Below are 22167 nucleotides of genomic sequence, written 5' to 3'. Positions count from 1 at the left end.
GCAGGGTGCAGTGGACTCTGTGAGGGTTCTTAGCTTTGGTGGTTTAATGCTCTATTTTTGTGCTGGTTGGCCTCCTGCCAGGAGATGGCGTTTTGTAGAGAGCATCAGCTGTGGTAGTATGGAGAGGAACTGGCAGCGTGCAGGTCCTAGAACTACCAAGATTATATGCCCTTTGTCTTCAGCTACCAGGGTGGATAGGGAAGGACCATCAAATAGGGACAGAGCTAGGCGTGTCTGAGCTGAGACTGTCCTTGGGTGGGTCTTGCTGTGGCTGCTGTAGGGGATGGGAGTGAGATTCCCAGGTCAATGGAGTTGTGCACCTAAGAAGATTATGGCTGCCTCTCCTGAGTCATCCAGGTTGTCAGGGAAGTGGGGGAAAGCCAGCAGTCACAGGCCTCACCCAGCTCCCAGGCAAACCAAAGGGCTGGTCTCACTCCCACCATGCCCCCAAACAGCCCCGAGTCTCTTTCCAGGTGGTGGGCAAGCCGGGCTTGAGAACTTGCCCCAGCCTACCTGCCTGCCACCTTCAAATGAAAACGGCCTGGTTCTTCCCCCACGCTGTGGAGTCTGCATGCTGGATTCACACCCTCCCTCAAGTTCTGGCCATGAGGCTTCTCACCCTGTTCAAATTGTTACGAAGTTCAGCTGGAATTTTCCTTCTCCCTGTGGTGCTTCCCCCTCCCCCAACCCCTGCTTCTCTGGCTGCCCTCCCAGTGGATACCTGTGATGCCAGGCAGGAATGGCCTGACTGGGGACCCAGCGAGCTCCCAGGGACTTTCTGCTGCTTCCTCTCTATATTTTTTTTTGCTTGGCTCTTTACATTGACTCAGCTCCAGGTAAGGTCAGAAACTTCTCCCGCAAACAGACCTTCATTTGCCCCAGTGGGTTTGTGTATTCAGAAGAGGAGGCTCTCCCTTTCCCACTTCCGCAGTTGGGGCATTCACAGTATTTGTGGTGTCTCCCAGATTTTGCAGGAGCAGTCCGCTTCCTTCAAAGGGTCTGTGGGTCCTTCCTCATAGGGATAACTTCTACTCACTGTTTAAGATTCACCTTCTCTGAAATCCCACCACTTATGACAACTTGGATGAAACTGAAGGACATTATGCTAAGTCAAATAAGCCCGGCACAGAAAGATAAATATTGTATGATTGTATTTATATGTGGAATCTAAACAAGTCAAACTCATAGAAGCAGTTTTACCATAGTTGCCAGGGGTTGGCATGTGGGGGAAACGGGGACATATTGGTCAAAGGGTATAAACTTTCAATTATAAGATGAGTAAGTTCTAGGGACCTAACTCACAGCATGGTGAAGACAGTTAATAATAATGTATTGCTTACTTGAAATTTGCTAAGAGAATAGATCTTACATGTTCTCACAGCACATACACACAAACGCAAAGGGTAACTGTGTGGTGATGGATATATTGATTAATATGATTGTAGTAATCATTACACAATGTATATGTATATGAAAGCATCATATAGTACACCTTGAATCTACACAATTTTTATTTGTTAATTGTACCTCAATAAAGCTGGAAAAAAGATTCACATTCTCTGAGAAATTTTATTTAATCCTTTCAAACTGAGAGACTGTCCTCTATGCTGTGGGTAACTCTATTTTAGTTCCCATGTAAATGTGTTTATTTGTCTCCCCTCCTGATCTTTATCTTTGCATTTCCAACATTTAGCACACTGCCTTGATGCAAAGTCGAGGCTCAGCATAGGAGAGGCTCAACATAGTACAGGTTGAAGGAATGGTTGAATTAATTAACTGATAGCTTAAAGCCCTCCACTTGTATTTTTTAAAATAATATTCCTAAATATATTTTGTTCTCTTGCCAGGGTTAAAACTCATATGTTACTTCTCTACCCACTTGCACAGACTTTAAGGTCTTTTTAAATCCCATCTGTGTGTTTCTTCGTCAGCTGGAAACATTTAATGTCTTCTTAACTTGGAAATCTCCTGTGAGCTTTCTTCTGGAGCATTTAAAAAAAGATTATAAATAAGTATCAATCCTTGAGGAGCTGAATTCTTTATACTTCTCCATCCAAAGAAATCCCTGATTAACTTTACTATTTAATGCCTATTTTGACTTTATGTAAAATTTTAGGGTAAATGGACAACCAAGAACCTTTGAACCTATGGTATCAGTTAAAATAAAACAACTACAAACACCACTACCACAACATACATTTAGGAGGTGACAGTCATTAATTTCTCTTTTATCTGTGTGCCTATTTACTACATTAAATTTATCATGCTTGATGTCCTTTGGGAGAAATGGTCATGCCTTGTCAGTTTTCCTTACATAAACTCTGCAACCTGCCCCTTTGCCCCTGTCCACTGCTGTAATGTTATATTTGTTATGTTCACTGATCTAGTCCTTTTTCGCAGGCGTCAAGGACTTGCTATTTGGGCTCATGGATTCTGTAATTGCCTTGGGCAGAGATGACAAAGCATAGGCTCCAAATTCATGGGGACTTTAACATTTCAAAGTCCCCATGGCATTAAAGTTACTACAATTTACCGTCAGATTACACATTGCTACCATTAGAGCAAAAGAAATAATTTTAACTTTAGCTTCTTGATTATAATCTATGTTCAAGTTTTTCACCTTTCAGAAACAACCTAAACCTTGACACTGTCCTTCTAAATAAAGAAGCATAATGTATAGGTCACTTCAGAGAGAATTATGTATTAAGTTGTGATTGTACAGTAATATCAGAGAATTTGCCTTACCTTTTTCTAAATATTTATACTTTTAATTATTACTCATCTGAGGAGCTGTGCATCGTTTCTAAACATTAAACTATTTATCCTCTAAGTTATACTGATGACTGTAGGTAGAGCTTGTACAACGTTGTGGGAAATACAAAAATCACTAAGATTATCAGTACAAAAACAGTACACCAAGTTTGACAGATGTAAGGAATAAAACAATTCCATATTCTTTCTACACCTTTTCTCTATTTTCCACTTATATTCCATTTCTGATGTGCTATGTACTCAATCTTGTGAGAGGGTCGGCAGAAGTATCATTATCCCATTTTTACAGATAGAAAGACAGACACCGAAAGAGATGAGTTACCCAGCTCACAGTGCTAATGACAGAACTAAAACTAAAACCCAGACCACATATACAAGGGGGAAATCGTAGCAAGCCAAGAAAACCATAGTGTCTTTTCTTGGGTGATTAGTGACTATGAACAGTGGGTTGATAGCTACTTCTAACTGTCCTCCCTACATTTTTTAACGAAGTTAATCTCTCCAAAGCCTGAGTGAAGTAGCAGACAGTGTTTATTTTCAGAAGGGAAGGAACTAAAAATATAGTAGCACAAGCCATTTATTAACCTCAGGCAACATTATTCCCAGAGTAGCAGAGTCTTGTGAAAAGGCATAAGGTTAGCAATCAGTAGACTTAGGTTTAGATCTCTGTTCCTTTACTAGTTTCCATCTCCTTGCACCAAACACCTGTTTAGTTAAAATAGGACTAATAATAGCAGCCTCATTCCCTCAAAGACTATTGTCATGATCCGTAAGATACTGTATAGAAGCACTTTATAAGCTACATGATATTATACAAATACAAGTCCTCATTCTGTGTAGCAAATAAGAAATTTTTCCACTTTGGGAGGCCGAGGCGAGCGGATCACAAGGTCAGAAGATCGAGACCATCCTGGCTAGCATGATGAAACCCCGTCCCTATTAAAAATACAAAAAATTAGCTGGGTGTGGTGGTGGGTGCCTGTAGTCTCAGCTACTCAGGAGGCCGAGGCAGGAGAACTGCATAAACCCGGGAGGCGGAGCTTGCAGTGAGCCTAGATCGCGCCACTGTACTCCAGCCTCGGCGACAGAGCACGACTCTCTCAAAAAAAAAAAGAAAAAAGAAAAAAATTTTTCCTATGTAGGAAATAATGTCACATAGTTTTTAGGATAAGGGCTTGGAAGTTATACTGACGTGGGTTACAATACAAGAAATACCACCATCTAGCTCTGCCACTTGGCTAAGAAACTTAGTCTCTTGAAACCTTAGTGTTTTGAGTTTTAAAATGGGAATAATCACATCTCTCATGAGTTTTTATAAAGATTATATGAAATGTTGTATATGAAGTGAATGAACTATTGTAAATGTCCCTTGAATTAGTTTTTTTTAACTTAAGCTTTTATTTGGGAGTAATTTTAGATTTACAGAAAAGTTGCAAAGGTGGTACAGAGTTCCCATTTACCTTTTTTCCAGTTTTCTCCATTGTTAATACTGTATCTTACATTTGCCACTACAAAGAAATGGATACTGATGCATTGCTATTAACTATTAGTAATGGTTATTTGGATTTCAGCAGTTTTTCATGAATGTTTTTTCTGTTCCAGGATCTAATCCTCAGTACCACACTGCATTTAGTTATGTCTCCCCAATCTTCTCTGTTCTGTGACAGCTTGTCAGTCCATCTCCTGTTTTCCATGATGTTAATGGTCTTGAGGAATACTGCCCAGGTGTCATTTAGGATGTTCACCAATCTCATTTTGTTTGTTGCTTTTCTCATGATTAGACTGGAATTATGGGTTCCTGGAGGGAATACCACAGAAATGGCATACTTTTCCTGTCACAGTATATCAAGGGGTACATGATATCCATGTGATATCACTGATTATGTTAAATTTCATCGCTTGGTTAAGGTAGGGCTTGCCAGATTTTTTTCTTGTATATTGAGCTAGTTCTGATCGCCTATCACTTAGACAGGGCATTCTCTTTCCTCTCTTCTCTCTGGTGTAATGCTATTCATTTACATTTACTGCAAATTGTCATCTCTGAAGAAATACCTTCTCGGACCATTCAACTAAAGCAGCTTTTCCTTTCAAGTCAATCTCTATGACACTTCACTTTTGTGTTTTCTTCATAGCATTTATTGTCACCTGAAATCATCTCATTTATTTGTTCATCTAGTTTATTGTTTGTCTGTAGGCCCTTTCCCCCCGAAAAGAAAGAAGAACAAGGTCCTTGTAGGATTTTTTCATATCTGTACACTGGAGTCTAGCACAAGGGCTAGAATATGCTAAGTGCTCAGTAACTAATTGTTGAATAAATATCAAAGAAAGAATGATATAGGATTAATTTATTAGTATTTCTGAAAAAGAAAAATAGCTGAATGGTGGGAGGTTTCATTAGTGTTCTTAATTGGTCTAATTTTAACGGAGAGGTTAAATGCAATTATCAACATCTATGGAATGAGGTAATCAGCATCCTTGTAATTCAAGCTCCCATGTAATGCACTTAATAATGTGAATGCCAGAATATTTTAGCTACTTATAAGGATTTGACTGACAAGGACTTGACTGAATAGTAATGGATCTTTACACATCTGCTCTACGGGGACCTTTACTTATTAACTGTGTCATTGTTTATACTGCAGAATTTTTAACAGAAACTGAAAGAATGTAGAAATAATAGATGCCCTTGATTATAACTTATAGATGACTTCTTCATGTCTATTATCTTTTCATTTATACTTACAAAAAAATGAAGCTTTTTAATTTAAGTCTTTCTCCCATAACCCATTGTAAGATACCACTCTTTTTATTTACCTTCTCAGGACTTAAAATCTCCAAATCAGAGAGATGAAATTGCAGGAGCCCGAGCTTCATTGAAGGAGAACTCTCCCCTCTTGCATTCAATTTGTTCAGCTTGTTTGGAGCATTCTGATGTTGCTTCCCTCAAAGCAAGCAAGGACACAGTTTGTGAAGAAATTCAGAATGCTCTCAATGTAATTTCAAATGCTTCACAAGGGATCCAGAATATGACAACCCCACCAGAACCTCAGGCAGCAACCCTGGGAAGTGCCCTTGATGAGCTGGAGGTAAGTCAGGAGAAAGATAAAGTGTGATCTGATGTCCTACTACAGTAATAATAATAATAAAACAGAAGAAGATCCACATGTTGGCGTTTAGAGCATGAGAAAATAAAAAATCCAGATTAGTCTCTATCACCTTCTTGAGTCTTCCAAAGAATTGATTAACAGGAAAGTACTCTGTTAGTAAACTTCTGACTCCTGTACATCTCTGCCAAGGAATCCAATGAATTTGAAGTGGGATTGTTAATTAGATCGAAATGATGACTTTGTTTTATGTAGATCTACTTATGAAGCATAAGATTTATTCACTCCACAAATACTTATTGGCATTACTGTTCTATGTGCTTGGGACATATCTGATCACTTCCCTTGACAAATTTTTACATTTTAGCAGGTGATTATAGGCAAAAAATAAAACCAATAAACACTGTAGAGAACAAAATTGTATAGTATGTTACATTGAGAAGGTGAGATAATGCCAAAGCCTTGAAAGAGTTCAGGAATCGGGCAGATGAAGATCTAGAGCAAAGGCTTGAAGGTATGTGCCCTGTGTTTAAGTGACAACATAAAAACCAGGGTGTCTAGGTGAAGACAGCAAAGTGATGAGTAGTAGGAGCTAAGGTTAGAGAACCAACCATTTAGGAGTGTGTATGCCTTTAAGGACTTTGGCTTTTACTCCAAGTTAAATGGGAATACACTGAAAGGTTTTAAGCAAAGGCGTGACATGCTGCAACTCGTGTCTTAAAAGGACTATGATGGTTGCATAAGGAACATAGACTGAAGGAGAACAATGAGAGGAACTGAAAACCCAGGCTGGAGGCTATTGTAGTAACCCAGGTTCCATTTATACACTTTACATGAACCACCTCATGTTTCAGTTTAGATTAGAGTGGTGTTGGTGGACATCAGTGCTAAGTTTTGTAAATAGAGTCAACTGAATTTTGATAGAATGGATGTGGGACATGAATGAAAGGAAGGAGTCATGGCTAGTGTTGTAGGCTGGGTCCTCCAGAATCACACACAGAATGGAGTTTGGAAAACAAGGTGTTACATTTGGGAAGGAAAGAGGGAAGGAGCAGGACTGGATAGAGGAAGAAGTCTGCCTGACAGCTAGACCCGCAAAGCCTAGGCCGATCAGCAGGGAGCTCTGGTGAGAGCATTGCCCTCCAGAGTGTACCTTGTCAGGCAGAAATGGCCAGGCCTGTATGTCTCTTTCAGTCACTGGATGCAGGTTACTCTACCCTGGGAAGGGTATGACCTTTAGGGGCCTGAAACACTCTATATACACACTGAATATGTATTACTTTTGCACCATGATAAAGCTGGAAAAAATTATAAGTTGAACCATTGTTAAATCAAGTCAGGGACCATCCGTAGTCTGTATCTGGGGAGTGCCGAGTGTGATACATTGCAATTTGTTTGAGTAGATAGATAGGATCATACAGGTTGAGCATCCCTTATCTGAAATGCTTGGGACCAGAAGTGGTTTGGATTTTGGAATTTTTTGGATTTTGGAATATTTGCATATACCCAATGAATTATCTTGGGAATGGGATTGATGTGTAAACATGAAATTCATTTATATTTCATATATACCCTATACACATAGCCTGAAGGTAATTTTATACAACATTTTAAATAATTTTGTGCATGAAATGATGCTTTGACTGCATTTTAACTGCAACCTGTCACATGAAGTTAGATGCTGAATTTTTCCCTAGTGCCATCACATTGGCATTCAGAAAGTTTTAGATTTTGGAGCATTTTGGATTTCAGATTTTTAGATTAGCAACGCTCAACCTGTATAGCACATTTTTCACAGTACTAAAATACAATTATGTCAGAGAATGCTCCCGTAAGAGCTCCAGTTTATCTCAGACAATGCATTCTGTATTTTAGGATTATAGAAGAAGACATTTCCAAATTGTTCCTCCTTCTGAGACCTCTTCTCTTTTCTCATTTTAGTTGAAAGTGACTGCCACAGGCACAAAATGGCAGTGGTTGGAGAGGAGGAGAAAGTGTGCGTGTTGTGTGTGTAACTTCGATGGGAGTGGGCATAGGCAGGGCAATAGAGTGTTCTCTTAAGAAAGGCAGACTCATTTGTTCTTCATGAGGCGGGAAGGGGTCCAAAAGATATTTCTCTAAGATCCTAATGAGGATTCTAAACTGTCTGAACAACCTTTGAAATTTAATTCTAGTCAAAGGTACAGATGCACAAACTAGTAAAAAATGCCTAAGTTTTCTATATTTTTTATATCCAAGTTACAAATAGCTGCTGCGGCTGACTGAACTAGATAAAGCAGAATTTATTGAGCATTTAGCCTTTTTTAATGATTTGGTAAATTAAATGGTTGCACTTTTCATTATTTACAGGAAGCTGTATTGGTAAAGGATCCAAAATAACCTTTGCTCTATTTTGCTCCTGCAAATATAATACTATGAAGTAAATTGATGCAGTAAATACTCTGTTGGGAGTAAGTCTCATTAAATGTTTATAGTGTGGAATGTATCAGAGTGCTTACTCAACAACCATGCTGAAGCTTTTGTTAAATTTTTCATTCTGGCCCTTGGCTGGGTGTGAGTATGAAACCTGAAATTTATGAGTGGAGAAAATAGAAGTTGAATTGGAACACTATACGGGCTAAATCAACTGATTTATTGGAAAGGCCAGTGTGAATTATAGGGGTTTTCTTCTGTATTTGTGGCTGAATGAGAGCTGAGAAGTGCTGAATTGTAGATTAAGAGAATTTTGAAAATGTTATGAAGCAAGAAACTTCACCGATAAAAATTGCTTTGAAAATTCCAAGTCCATTAAGACATATTGTCTCCTGTGAGGAGGGAAAAAGCAGCTGTTGTCATTGTGGTACACAAGAACTAATCTGAATTCCCATGCAATAAAGATGATAACAAATGATATGTATGTATATTTTCTTATTTTTAGAGAGCTGTCATATTCACTTTTTTTAACTTTTTTACATATTCATGTATCATCATTCATACAGTCATTGTTTACTGTTATATCTCCAGCACCTAGAATAATGCCCTAAATGTAGTAAGTGCTAGGTAAATATGAATGAATGCATGAATGAATGAATGCAATAATACGGCATGCCATTTTGTGATTTTGCAGTGAAAAGCATTTTTTCCTTACCCTTATTTTTTTCTCCTTCCTCCGACTGAAAGTGGATGTATTTGGGGGTATATGGCTCTACTTTAACTTTTAACCAGGCCATGAATTTATAGTAATGGAAACTACCAGAAGCACATGTAAGTGATACACTGCTCAGAATCCTTTCTGTGGTAAGGCAGCACAAAGAGAAAAAACTTTATATATATTCTCTTCTCTCAGCAGCTGTCCAGCCTTAGTCAGAGTTCCCTGTTACTTCCAAGATACTCTGTCTTTTACTAAGGGTAATAATTCTGGGGAAGATACTCCTCATGTTCTTACATTTTCACCTGTTAGGAGAAAACAGGATCTCTGTTAGTCAGATTAGCATTTAGAAGCTAAAGAAGAAATAGATATCACTGTTATCTAGAAGCACATTAATATGATTTTAAAAAATGGTTTGGTTTCTAGATATATAGTGAACTATAAGAACTAAAAGAGATGAAGAAAATATTTTTATATACATAAATAATCTGATAACTGAATTATGGAAATTATTTGAGGCTGATACAAAAAGCACAAAATCCAAACTAGTGAGCCAACACCAGCATTATGCTGGGGGATGGGGTAGCTGCTTTTCAATTATGGCCTGGAGCTTGAATCTTGAAAGACGGTGAACTGAAGACAGAAGATAAATTCTGTATCCTGCCAACTGGAAAGTCCCGTAAGATACATTTGCATGTTACTGGGAATCTTTAAAATTTGACCACCTTGTTGGAGAAATGAAAATAACACTAACCCGAATAGCAGGAGATGTTGGGAGAACTTTTGACTAGCATAGCCTTGGCTCTGGGAAGCTCAGAAAAAAGGAACAGAATCCATGTTGGAATTTTCTAGCCATAGGCCTGTCCTTATCTGGACTTTGGGTCAGCATTCATATTATCTGTGTAGCCTCTAAAACCCTGTCCAAAAATCTAATTTAAAATTGCCTTATCCTGGCAATACCTCCAGAGATCTGCCAGAAGGAAACTCAGATTCTTTCTGCACTTTATACACAGCTTTCAAAAAATTCTCATACAGTTCCAAGGAAGATGGTTTTCACAAGACACACAAATAAGCCATCTTGAGTAACTTCATAGAATGAACAAACTACAGAATCAGGTCTGCAAACACTGTAGATATTGAAATTATAAGGTACTGAAAAAAGTTAGTATTTTAATATACATTATTCCCTAATGAATATGTTGAAGAAACAAAAGACTGTCAAAATTGACCAGGCAGAGCTATCTAAAATGGAAAATATAATGATGAAAAATTCAATGGTTAGGCAAAACAGGTGATTAGGTTAGAGAATTGGTGATCTGAAAGATATTTGAAGAGGTTACTTTGAGTTTCCCACAGAAAGACACAGAAGTTAAAGGTATTTTTTGAAAAGCGGTTAAGATATATGCCATGACAAGTTCTAAAATATTCTAATATACAATTCAGAAGAGAGAGAAGTATAAAACAGATAATGAGAATTTCCTAGAACTGATGGAAGTCACCATTCTCTATAGCTAAGAAGACCAGTAAATCCCAAGCAAGGTGTCTTTAAAGAAACCTATATTTACACGTATCATAGTGAAACTGAAGAATGCCAAAGACCAAAAGAATATTTTTAAAAGAAAATAGGAAAAAAAAGAGTTACCTTTGAATGATGACTGATTACCTGTGAATGATAGCCGAGTTCTTAAACATGAATGTTACAAGATAGTAAATCATTCTCAGAGAAAATAACTGTTAACCTTGAGTTCAGTACATGATACAGCTGTTTTTCAAGAAAAAAGATAAATATATTTTTACCCAGTCCCAAACATGAATAGTTTATTGTCAACAACTTTTCGCTGAAGAAATTGTTAAAGAAAAATTAAAAAATTATCCTATCTTAAGGGTGCAAATGCAAGAATTTGTAAGCAGAGGAAATGGTAAACATAAGGATTTATTACTGCTTACATATTACTTTTTATAAATGATTAATAACTGTGTATACTTTGTATAATTAAAATTGTAGAATGATTGTGTCTGGAAACACAGTGTATAATTAGGATGGATAGAATCATAGTTAAATGTTCTAGGGTCTATATATATTTTTGGGGGAAGGATAAAAATATTGACTTATATTAGGCATTTATCTTAATAAGCATGTTAAAATATCTAGAGTAACTACTAAAAATGTGTAGTCATAGACTGTATAATTGCCAAATATGGAAAAGGAGAAATGCAATGAGAAAATAAGAAACTCAGTTTGTCCAAAAGAAGAAAAAAATGGAGGAAAAAACACTGTGGAAAAAGAAGGATGTACACACAGTAGAAAATATAATAAAATAAATCCAAATAATCTTGGAATCATAATAAATGTAAAAAGGAAACCTAAACTCTCCAAAGACAAAAGACTGACAGCTTAGAATATAAAACAAAATCTAGCTATATGCTGTTTATAAAAAGCACATCTAACACTTAAGAATCAAGATAGTTTGAAAGTCAAAGGATAAAACGATATCCAACAAATTCTAACTGAAGAAAGCTGGTATAGCTATATCAATACTAGTAAAAATGCTAATGACAGTTACTATCTACTGATAGGATAAATTCACCAGGAGGTTGTAATACATTCTTTTCAAGGACACATGGAAAATTAACAAAAATTGACAGCATACTGAGTCATGATTTTCAAAGCACTAGTATTATACAGGCCACCTAGAAATGTATTTAGGTAAATAAGTGAAATTTCCCTACTATTTGGAATCTTTTTTGAAAACCATATCTGTATAACTACTGGGTCATGAATAAATTATAATTGAAAGTAAAAAATACTTATAACTGAGAAATAATGATAATGTATAATAACAACAAAACTTGAGCGATATAGCTAAAGGGAGTACATAGAAGGAAATTTCTCACCTATACATGCTTATATTAGGAAAGAAGAAAGCTGGATGTTAAGGAGCTAAGTTTCCACTTGGAGTTTGAAACAGACAATATAAAAAACCCAGAAGGAAAAAATTAATAAAGATAAGAATAGAAATTAATTAAATCACAAACAAAGATACAGTAGAGAAGATCAACAAAGCCAAAAGTGTATTATTTGTAAAGACCAATAAAATTGACAAACTGCTGGTGAGATAAATTAAGAATACTGAAAGCAGACAAAAAACAGCATGTAAGAGTGAAAGTCAGAAGAGTCATAACTACAGGGTTATGACTAAATACTAAATATTATAAATACTAAAACACTAAAAAAATTATAAACAAATTTATACTGATAAAAATGAAAATTTGGATGAAATGGAAAAATTCCTAAGAAAATATAAATTAACAAAATTGACTCAAGTATAGACAATCTGAATGAAATAATTAAATAGAATTAGTAGTTAACAGTTTTTACTGAAAGCAAATAGGAGGCTCAGATAGTTTGATAGAATACTATAAACCCTTCCAGGAATATGTAAATGTATTTCTACAGCAGTGTCCTGAGAATAGCAAACAAACAAACAAACAAACAAAATAGCTCTCCAATCCATTATATGAAATTGGTGAAGCAAGTGTGAAACAATGCTACACAGGTCAGATAAGTAAGGAAATTCACATGCCAATCTAATTTATGAAATTAGATGCAAAAATTCCAAACAAAATGTGAACAAACTGTTTAGCACTAGATAAAAAAGTCATTATGACAAAGTTGAATTTATTCCAGGAATGTAATGTTAGTTCAACATTAGAACATTTACTGATGGTATTCACCTCATTAACAAGTTAAAAGAGAAAAACTATATAATAATCTCAGTAGATACAGAAAACATTTGAAAAATTCAATATAATTTATTTAAAACTTCTAGAAAGCTAGGAACAGAAGTGAGTTTTCTTGATAAAGGGTTTCTGTAAAATTCTACAGTAAACTTCATAGTTAAATTTGAGTAATTAAAAACACTCCCTTTAAACTTAGACATGAGGCCATAATGAATAAAAATGAGTAAATTATAGTAATACATATCAATATGAATGATACCAAAACAAAAAGCTCTACCATAAAAGAGCAAGCCATATAAGAATTCATACAGCATTTTTACTTTTATATAAAGGCTCACACAAGCAAAGCTAAACAACACATTTCTAGTGTTACAGACATGTCTGGTAAGATATAAAGAGAAGGAAGAGAATGATTTATGCAAAATTGAGGAGTGGAGGAGTGGGGAGAAAGAGGTTGCATACACACATCAGGAGCTTTAAAGCTACTGAGCATATTGTTTTTCAGAAGCTGGGTTGGTAGATGGATGTGTGTTGTATTATTCTTTATTCATTCTCTTATGTTTGAGGTAGTTAATAATGAAATTGAATAAAGTGTGTTAAAATGGGTGGTAAATCTGAGAATAAGTGCTACAACAATGTACTGTTTATATTTAACAAATATTTATTAAATCTATTTTCTGTGTAATTAATGTCTGTGTGACCCCTTGTGCTAGGTACTGGCTTAATACAAATATCAGGTACTAGCATCTTACATTTGTACTATTTAGGGTGTTTATCTGCACATTTTATTAATAGTATCAAATTGCTTCATAGAGCACATAGGTCAGGAGTTATTGTGTACTTTATAGAGGGGCAAACTACTCTTCTGTGAGGTTGTGTAACTTGTACAAAGTCAAATAAACAGGAATTAGAAGAGTTATAACTTGAACACATATTTCGTGAGCCCTCCCAACAATTACTCTTTCCAAATAATGCTCTTGTGACAAATGATGGAGACTGTTGGAATACAATTAGGTCTTGAATTTAATACATTTATTTGTTTATGCATCTGTCTTTGCTATTGGATGAATTATATGAGTAGAGGAATAATGCCTTATTCATATTTATATTGTCACCGCCTAGCAAGGTGCCAGGTACATAGTAATTGCTTTAAACATATTTATTGAAAAAGCAATGAATTGTTGGTATTTCAGAACCTGGTGTGAGATTTTAATGCATCTAATAAATATTTACCCAATAAAAGAAGGACAACATCTCCTTTATCTTGATGATTAAATAAAACACATGGATAGTAATGAGTATTAGACCTTGTTTGCTCTTGGCTTCTTGGGACTCTTAGACCCCATGATGTACGTGGCATTGTAGATCATGTTCAAGGTTTGCTGTTATATGGACCCGATGTCAAGCTTGGAGAAAACTCTGGTAGCCAGTTATAGTAATGTTTTCTTTTTTCTTCAAAACTTGAAAAAACCAAAATCAATCCAGAGCAAATTTTTAAAAACAAATTCTTATAAAATGTTTGTATCATGAGTCTCATGACCATCAGTTAATCATTAGTATTTATTAGGTACTTGTTCTCGATTTCCACATTGTCATGTGCTTTATGGGAGCTAGAAAAGAAGTAAAAATAAAAAGCCTCCAATCCTAAAAATTGCATATTCAGGAGATAAGAATACCATAAATCAAGCAATAAAAGCTAGCACAACACTTCCTTTAGATCCTCACTCACATGACACAGGTCGGGCTTTCTTGGATGCCGATTCCTTGATGATGTTTAGTTTTAGTGTTAGTTTAGCGTTAACTAGGGACCATACTTGTGAGCACTGCAAAATGAGAAAAGGCATGAAGGAAAAATAAATATGAGAGCTGATGAAGGGATTGTGTAATAGGAGTGGATAATTCACACAGACTACTGATTGAAATTTATAGAGGACCTCAAAATAGAACAGTTTTTATTTTTGTTTATTTTTTATTGAGCCCCCCCATATGCAGTATGGAAAGTTGATTTGATGTATAGAACTTCACACGCAACAGAGAACACATATCTTTCAAATAGCTATGGAAAAATGGATCCAAAATGGATCCACAAAAATGGAGCAAAGGCTGCAAAGAAAACCTCAATAAAAGAGTCACCACAAAAAAGTATGTGAGATGATGGACATGTTAATTAGCTTGATTCAGTCATTCCTCAATGCATACATATATCAAAGCATCAGGTTGTATTCCACAGATGTGTACAAAAAAAGAGGCAATAGATGAATGACATTAGGAACATGTGTCTTCTTTTTTTAGTTTGAATTTTAAAAATCTGAATTTTTATTTTCTTCTCTGTAAAGAATTTTCTTTTTAGCAATTAAGACTACTATTTAATTATTTACTAGATTCTGCTTTTATTTTTATTTTTATTTTGAGATGGAGTCTCACTCTGTCACCTGGGCTGGAGTGCAGTGACACAATCTCAGCTCACTGCAGTCTCCGCCTCCCAGGTTCAAGCAATTCTCCTGCCTCAGCCTCCAGAGTAGCTGGGACTACAGGTGCATGCCATCATGCCTGGCTAATTTTTTGTATTTTTAGTAGAGACAGGGTTTCACCATGTTAGCCAGGATGGTGTTGATCTCCCGACCTTGTGATCCGCCTGCTTTGCCCTCCCAAAGTGCTGGGATTGCAGGCGTGAGCCACCATGCCTGGCCTGCTTTTATTTTTATTAGCTTATATTTTCTAATTTCTTAGGATAATTTGCTGATCTTTTAAAATATCTTGAATATATTTATTGAGTTAATTTTTAGTCTCTATTTTTCTGTTTTTCTTACTTGGTTTTTTTCTTTTGTAAACTCATTCATGGTGTCAGTTTTCCTCTGAACACCTATGTTTAATAAGCAGTACTTTTATCTGTATTTTAAAAAATAGGTGTTAGTTTTAACTTAGTTTTTTTTTTGCCTTATACTACTAGAAGTGTGTTTTAAAAATGTTAAAATTTGTTTTTGGTGTTTTAAAATTGTTTTTTGTTTGTTTTTGTCATCCTTTAAAATTAATTTCTAGTTTTACTGAATTTTGGTCAGAAAATATAGGTTTTATTTTGGAAAATGTTTGGAATTTTTTGGGGGAACACTGAAATTTTTTGTGGCTTAATTCATGTTTTGAAAGTTGTATTTATATATATTTGAAAAAATTGTGTGTTATCTCTTTGGGAGGAAGTTTTAAAAATTCATAATTGTAATAAATAAATTGTCTTCATTCTTACTCCTGTTTTCTATTTTACCTGTTTGAGAGAGGTTAGTTGAAGTCTTTCACATACCATTTTCTCCTTGTATTTCTAGTGGTATTTTGTTCCATACATTTAAAAACCTATATTAGGCCCGTGCGTGGCTCATGCTTATAATCCCAGCACTTTGTGAGGCCAAGGTGGGTGGATCACCTGAGGTTAGGAGGTCGAGACCAGCCTGGCCAACATGGTGAAACCCCGTCTCTACTAAAAATACAAAAATTAGCTGGACACGGTGGCGTGTGCCTGTAAACCCAGCTACTTGGGAAGCTGAGGCAAGATAATCTCTGGAACTCAGGAGGCGGAGGTTGCAGTGAGCCAAGATCGCTCCACTGCACTCCAGCCTGGTGACAGAGTGAGACTCTGTCTTAACAACAACAACAACGACAACAATAACAACAATAAAAAATAACAATACCCTTATATTATTAGATTTAGAAGTTTTCTTGACTCCTATGACTTCCTGGTGGAAGGTACCTTTTATTATTATAAAATGTTCCTCTTTATTTTAATAGTGTCTACTCTGATTCAATTTGTCTGGTATTAATATTGATATTCTTGGCTTCCTTTTTATTAGCATTTTCTTTGACAATAATTTTATTCATGTCTAGATTAATTAATTTCATAAGGAGTACATGAATTTATTCTTATAAAATAATTATACAATTATGGAAATAAAAAAGTTAATGTCTCTTTTCACTTCACCTCAATTCAATTCTTATTGCCAGTGATAACTGCAATTAAGGACTTGGTATATGTTTTCCAGACCCTTTTCTAGGCAGAGACACGTTTTCTTTTCTCTTCTAAAACTCTTATTAAGATGAATGTTGGTCTGTCTGGATGAGTCTTGTGGCTTTTAATTTTTGTCTCATACTTTGCATATCCTTTCCATTCTGTGAGAATTTTTGGCTTTCTTTTCTGGTCACTGATTTTGATGTTAGCTATTTTCATTCCGCTCTTTAAGTCTTCAACTGTCTAGTTTTTATTTTTGCAATACCATTTTAAATTTCCAAGAATACCAGTGGTGTTTTCTGTGGCTTTTTTTTTTTTTTTTGAGACAGAGTCTTGCTCTGTCACCCAGGCTGGAGTGCAGTGGCACGATCTCGGCTCACTGCAACCTCTGCCTCCTGGGTTCAAGCAAGTCTCTGCCTCAGCTTCCCGAGTAGCTGAGATTACAGGCGCCTGCCACCAGGCCCAGCTAATTTTTTTTTGTATGTGTGTTTTTAGTAGAGACGTGGTTTCACCATCTTGGCCAGGCTGGTCTTGGACTCCTGACCTCGTGATCCACCCACCTCAGCCTCCCGAAGTGCTAGGATTACAGGCATGAGCCACCGCGCCCGGCCTGGCTGTTCTTATAGCTATGATAAACATTTAAATCTCTTTTAGAATATTAATTATACTAATTATGTTTCCTTAAGTTCTTCTGTTTGTTGAATTTGGGGACTCTAATTCTGTTGATGTTTCTCAAATGTTTGGTGATTAACCACTTGCATAAGAATCACTTTGGGTGCTAGTTAAAAGTGAAGATTTCTGTTCCCCAATTTAGACATACTCTGATGATGAGGTCATGAATCATTTTCAAAAACGAGCCTTCCCAGGTGATCCTTAAGCACACTAAATGTTCCAAACCATTAATCTAGATTATACAGTATTATTAGCTGCTGTATATTTTTCAGTTAGACTGAGTATTTGGGTAATCTTGCAGGTTTGTAAGATTGTAAGGTTCTGATTCTAGGAGTGCTAAGTCAAGTCATTATACTGGAGGGAGGGCAACATGGAGATGTAGGTGGCCCTTTAGAACATGGAAAGCAAATAGTTTATCTTCTTGGAGCAGAAGCTTCTTGTCTCTTGTGGTAGACTTGCCTAGTTTTTCTGGTAGCAGAACTCATCCTGAGTTCTGTTACAATTCCCACAGAGGTTCTTAAGCTACAGTTCATGGGGATTCATATGTAGAATTCAGGGTGTCTGTGGACTTGGATGAGAAAAAAAAATAGTTCTTTATTTTATAAAGTTCTATCTGAAATTTATCACTTTAGTTATTAATATTATTAAATACAAACCACAGTGCATATGATACCTAAGACTTTGTCACCTATAGAAATTACAGATATTTTCATACCACATTATGTCATGTATGCTTATCACTATGTCTGAATTATGAGAGTTATTAGGCTCACTGCTAGATCTCATTATTTCATGTTAATATAATGACTAAAAAAATTATATCTGTCAATGGAAATGATTTCCATTTAAAATTGTATCTGTTATTTTTATGCATTACAATTTTTGTTTTGTTTTGTTATGAGATGAACTCTTGCTCTTGTCACCCAGGCTGGAGTGCAATGGTGCGATCTCGGCTCACTGCAACCTCCGCCTCCCGAGTTCCAGTGATTCTCCTGCCTCATCCTCCTGAGTAGCTGGTATTACAGGCGCCTGCCACCACGCCCAGCTAATTTTCGTATTTTTAGTAGAGACGGGGTTTCACCATGTTGGCTTAGCTGGTCTCGAACGCTTGACCTTAAGTAATCCATGTGCCTCAGCCTCCCAAAGTGCTGGGATTACAGGCGTTGAGTTGTTTTGAGAAGGGGTTTTAGTTTTTATGGGATATTGGCTTGATTGTTCTGCCCTTTAATTACTTCGCAGACAATATGTTCAGTAGAGACTGAATTCTAGAGTCCTGATTCTAGATTCTAGAATCTAGATTCTAGAATCAGGTGCAGGCTCTAGAAGCCTGATTCTAGAGTCCTGTTGGAAACTCTTAATTTTTTTTTTGAAGGTCTTTTCTTCCCTAAGTGGAAGTGCTTTTTTTGAGTTTTTGCTAATAGCCTGTTCTTTGTTTTTCTTCCTCCCTCCCTCTTTCCTGCCTTTCCCTTCTTCTTCCACAATTTCCCTCCTTATTCTTTGTTTTCTTAATTGGTTCCTTTCATTTTATTGAGAAGTTAAAACATTTGCACATTTACATATTTAAATGATAGAATAATCTCCAGTGAGTTTTGGGGAAATATAATTTAAAACAATATATCCTGCTAACCCAGGACATCCTTCACAAAGGAAAACAATTTTGTAATTGATAAGCATTAAACCAGAATGTGATATATACCACAGGCAATCAGCTAAAGAAATGCAGAGACATAAAGAAATCTCAATGTTTTATATAGCTTAGGAGACACAACCCATTAGATACATGTTCTCAAGATAAATGATAACTATTCCTCAAGTAAGAGGACTTGACAGTACCATTTACATACATAGTTCATCCTAAACTCACCTGGTAATTTGAATAACTGTCTCTGTTCACTAATTGCCTTTATCCAAAGGGACTTTTTATATCTTTTTGACAGAAGACAAGTTTGTAACTTGGAGCCAGGCACCCACCAAAGTTAGGCTCCTGCCTTCCCACAGAAACTGGGAGATAGGGACACTACGTTCTTTGATGATTATATTTAAAAGAGATGGTTTCCAGGTTCTTGAGAAAGACATTCTCCCAAGATTCTTTTCATCCTTGGGTTGAAAAGCTGGCGAGAAGCTTATTTCACTTTTAAGAAGATTTACATACATTTCAAAGGGCAGAGAAAGACTCACCATGACAAGTTTTCTAAAGTAAATGGTAACGTGTCTCTCCCTTTTTTCCCTAGGAAAATTATATTTTGCTTCTTTTAAGATCTGTATTTATCCTTACCTTTTCCTCAGAAACAAGTATTTTAAACCATTTTTTGGTGTTTTAGTCCAGAGATTGTTCTGTATATACAAGTGTGAGTATAACTGAGGGGTAAATTGTTAGCACGGTACCTGTTCTATAAATGTTTGTTGAATCCACACTTCACTCTGTTCTCAAGCCTCCTGTAACCTAGCAAGAAGCAAACAGGGAAGTCTTTATGGAAGGGAAATTGAGCTAGGCCTTGAAGGATGGGAGATTTTGATAGAATGTTTAATGACTTTTCACAGTTATCTAAAAGGGGGTTTACAAAACTCTGATGCCTATAAATATATGAGAGTTTGCAATTTTGATGGGTAAATAAGAACTAAATAAGGTTATTTACTAGTAAGAGGCACTTTATCTGCCAGAAAACCTTCATACAGGAACACACCATTAAGGATGAATAGCAGAACAGAATTAAAGTTGGTCTTACTTGGGACTGAAACCGACTTTGCAAAAAATAAAACATGAGAAAATTATGACATGAAAGAGATCTGATATAACCAACCCCCATCTTGCCTTTAACCTCCAAACTGCCCTTAATTATTCTGGGCCAGGGCCAAGCTAACTTTGGGAGAAATTTAGTTTATAGTTTAAATGTTAATAACCCTTCCCCCAAACTAAACTGCCTTTGTAAAGCTAATAAAAGACCACCAGGTTAGGAAGAGATGAGGATCCTGAATTCTGCTAAGGTGTAGACATAAACAATTACCAGCCGTTATTCTGGAGGTCACCAGATTTGCAACTCCCTCAATTACTCCTGCAGATAACATCACTATTATAGAGCGAGCCTAAGATTGGCCTTTTGAGATATCTTTTCAGGTTTTTACATTTCTGAGGACAGTCTACCCCTGCCCATCTGTCGTGTGGCCCCACCCAAACTGACTCCTTGTCCCACCAAACTATCCTTGAAAAACCCTAGCCTCTGAATTTTCAAGGAGATTAATTTGGTAATAACTCCATCTCCCACATGGCATAGCTGACCTTGTGTCTATTAAAATCTTTATTGCAATGCTGTGGTCTTAGTGAATTGGCTTTGTGCAGTGGGCAGGAAGAACCCATTGGGTCGTTTCCGGACTGTCATGTCAGTTTGATTAATCAGTAGATCAACATACTTTGTTTTAGATCTCATAAATTCAGCTTTCTTATTAGTAGCTGTATTAGTCTGTTCTTGCACTGCTATGAATACCTGAGACTGGGAAATTTATAAAGAAAACAGGTTTAATTGGCTTACAGTTCTGCAGGCTGTACAGGAAGCACGAGAGCTTCTGGGCAGCCTCAGGAAACTTTCAATCGTGGTGGAAGGTGAAGGGAAATAGGTATGTCTTACATGGCTGGAGCAGGAGGAAGGGAGAGAGGAGGGAGGTGCCATACACTTTCAAACAAGCAGATCTCATGAAAACTCACTCACTCTACAGTACCAAGGGGAGATGGTGCTAAACCATTCATGAGAACTCTGCCTCCATGATCTAATCACCTCCCGCCAAGCCCCTCCTCCAACATTAGTGGTTACATTTTGACATGAGATTTGGGGTGGGGATGTGCGTATCCAAACCATATCAGTAGGAATCAAGACATTTCATAGTACATATCTGGGAAAAAAATACTTTTAGGTCTAAGAGATTTGCTTTATCACTTCCTTCTAATAAAAGTCCATTTCCTTCTTAGGAAGTTGCATTCCTAAGTTCATATTTTCTTCTTTTAAAGAGAGGGCTAATATCACTCCTTTTCTGTATTACCAGCCATATTCCAGCAGTCACAAGACTTGCAACTCCCTCAATTACTCCTGCAGGTAACATCACTACACCTTTTCTGTAGTAATGAAATGGGAATTTCCAGCCCAAGCTCATTAATACCATATTACAGTATCTGCAACAGGTGAGAAGATAATCTGGCTTGGAAACCAGATTTTGAGGAACCATATTGAATGCCAAGCTAAGAAATTTGGACTTTGTTAATGAGGAATATTTTGTCATGGAAGGGACAATCAAACAGGTATTGTGGAAGATTAATCAGTAATGATGTGTAGATTATTTTGCATGGTTTAATAGAAGCAAGAAAAATCAAGATATTTTTATAATATTTCAGGTAAAGTGTAATAAAAACCCAATGTAAAGGAGTTGGAATGGAAAGGAGAGGTATAGGTATGAAAAAAGAACTGACAGTTATAGTGACTGGAAGTGGCCCAAGATAGCTTAGATATCCAATGGATCTATGCTTGGAAGAATGGTGACATCATATCTTCAGTAGGAGGGCGTATTAGTCTGTTCTCACACTGTTAATAAAGACATACCTGAGACTGGATAATTTATAGAGGAAAGAGGTTTAGTTGATTCACAGTTCCACATGGCTAGGGAGGCCTCACAATCATGGTGGAAGGCGAATGAGGAGCAAAGTTACTTCTTACATGGTGCCAGGCAAGAGAGCGTGTTCAGGGGAACTCCCTTTTATAAAACCATCAGAT

The 22167-nt window shown here is 36.4% G+C and overlaps 1 protein-coding gene across 8 annotated transcripts in view; it reads left to right on the top strand.

Moving 5' to 3' along the window:
• The window catches only part of CTNNA3 (catenin alpha 3), a 1849205-nt gene that overhangs the window by 537047 nt on the left and 1289991 nt on the right, over positions 1-22167 (top strand). For all 8 annotated transcript variants that reach the window (XM_054660126.2, XM_054660128.2, XM_009458543.5 and 5 more), the window contains one exon: positions 5595-5858. In XM_054660126.2, the coding sequence (XP_054516101.1) occupies positions 5595-5858 (264 nt within the window). The remainder of the gene's footprint in view (positions 1-5594; positions 5859-22167) is intronic.

This window comes from Pan troglodytes, chromosome 8, assembly GCF_028858775.2.
Source record: "Pan troglodytes isolate AG18354 chromosome 8, NHGRI_mPanTro3-v2.0_pri, whole genome shotgun sequence".
Lineage (NCBI taxonomy): Eukaryota > Metazoa > Chordata > Mammalia > Primates > Hominidae > Pan > Pan troglodytes.
The sequence above is the reverse complement of the archived record's forward strand: the minus strand, read 5'-3'. Positions and strand labels throughout refer to the sequence as shown.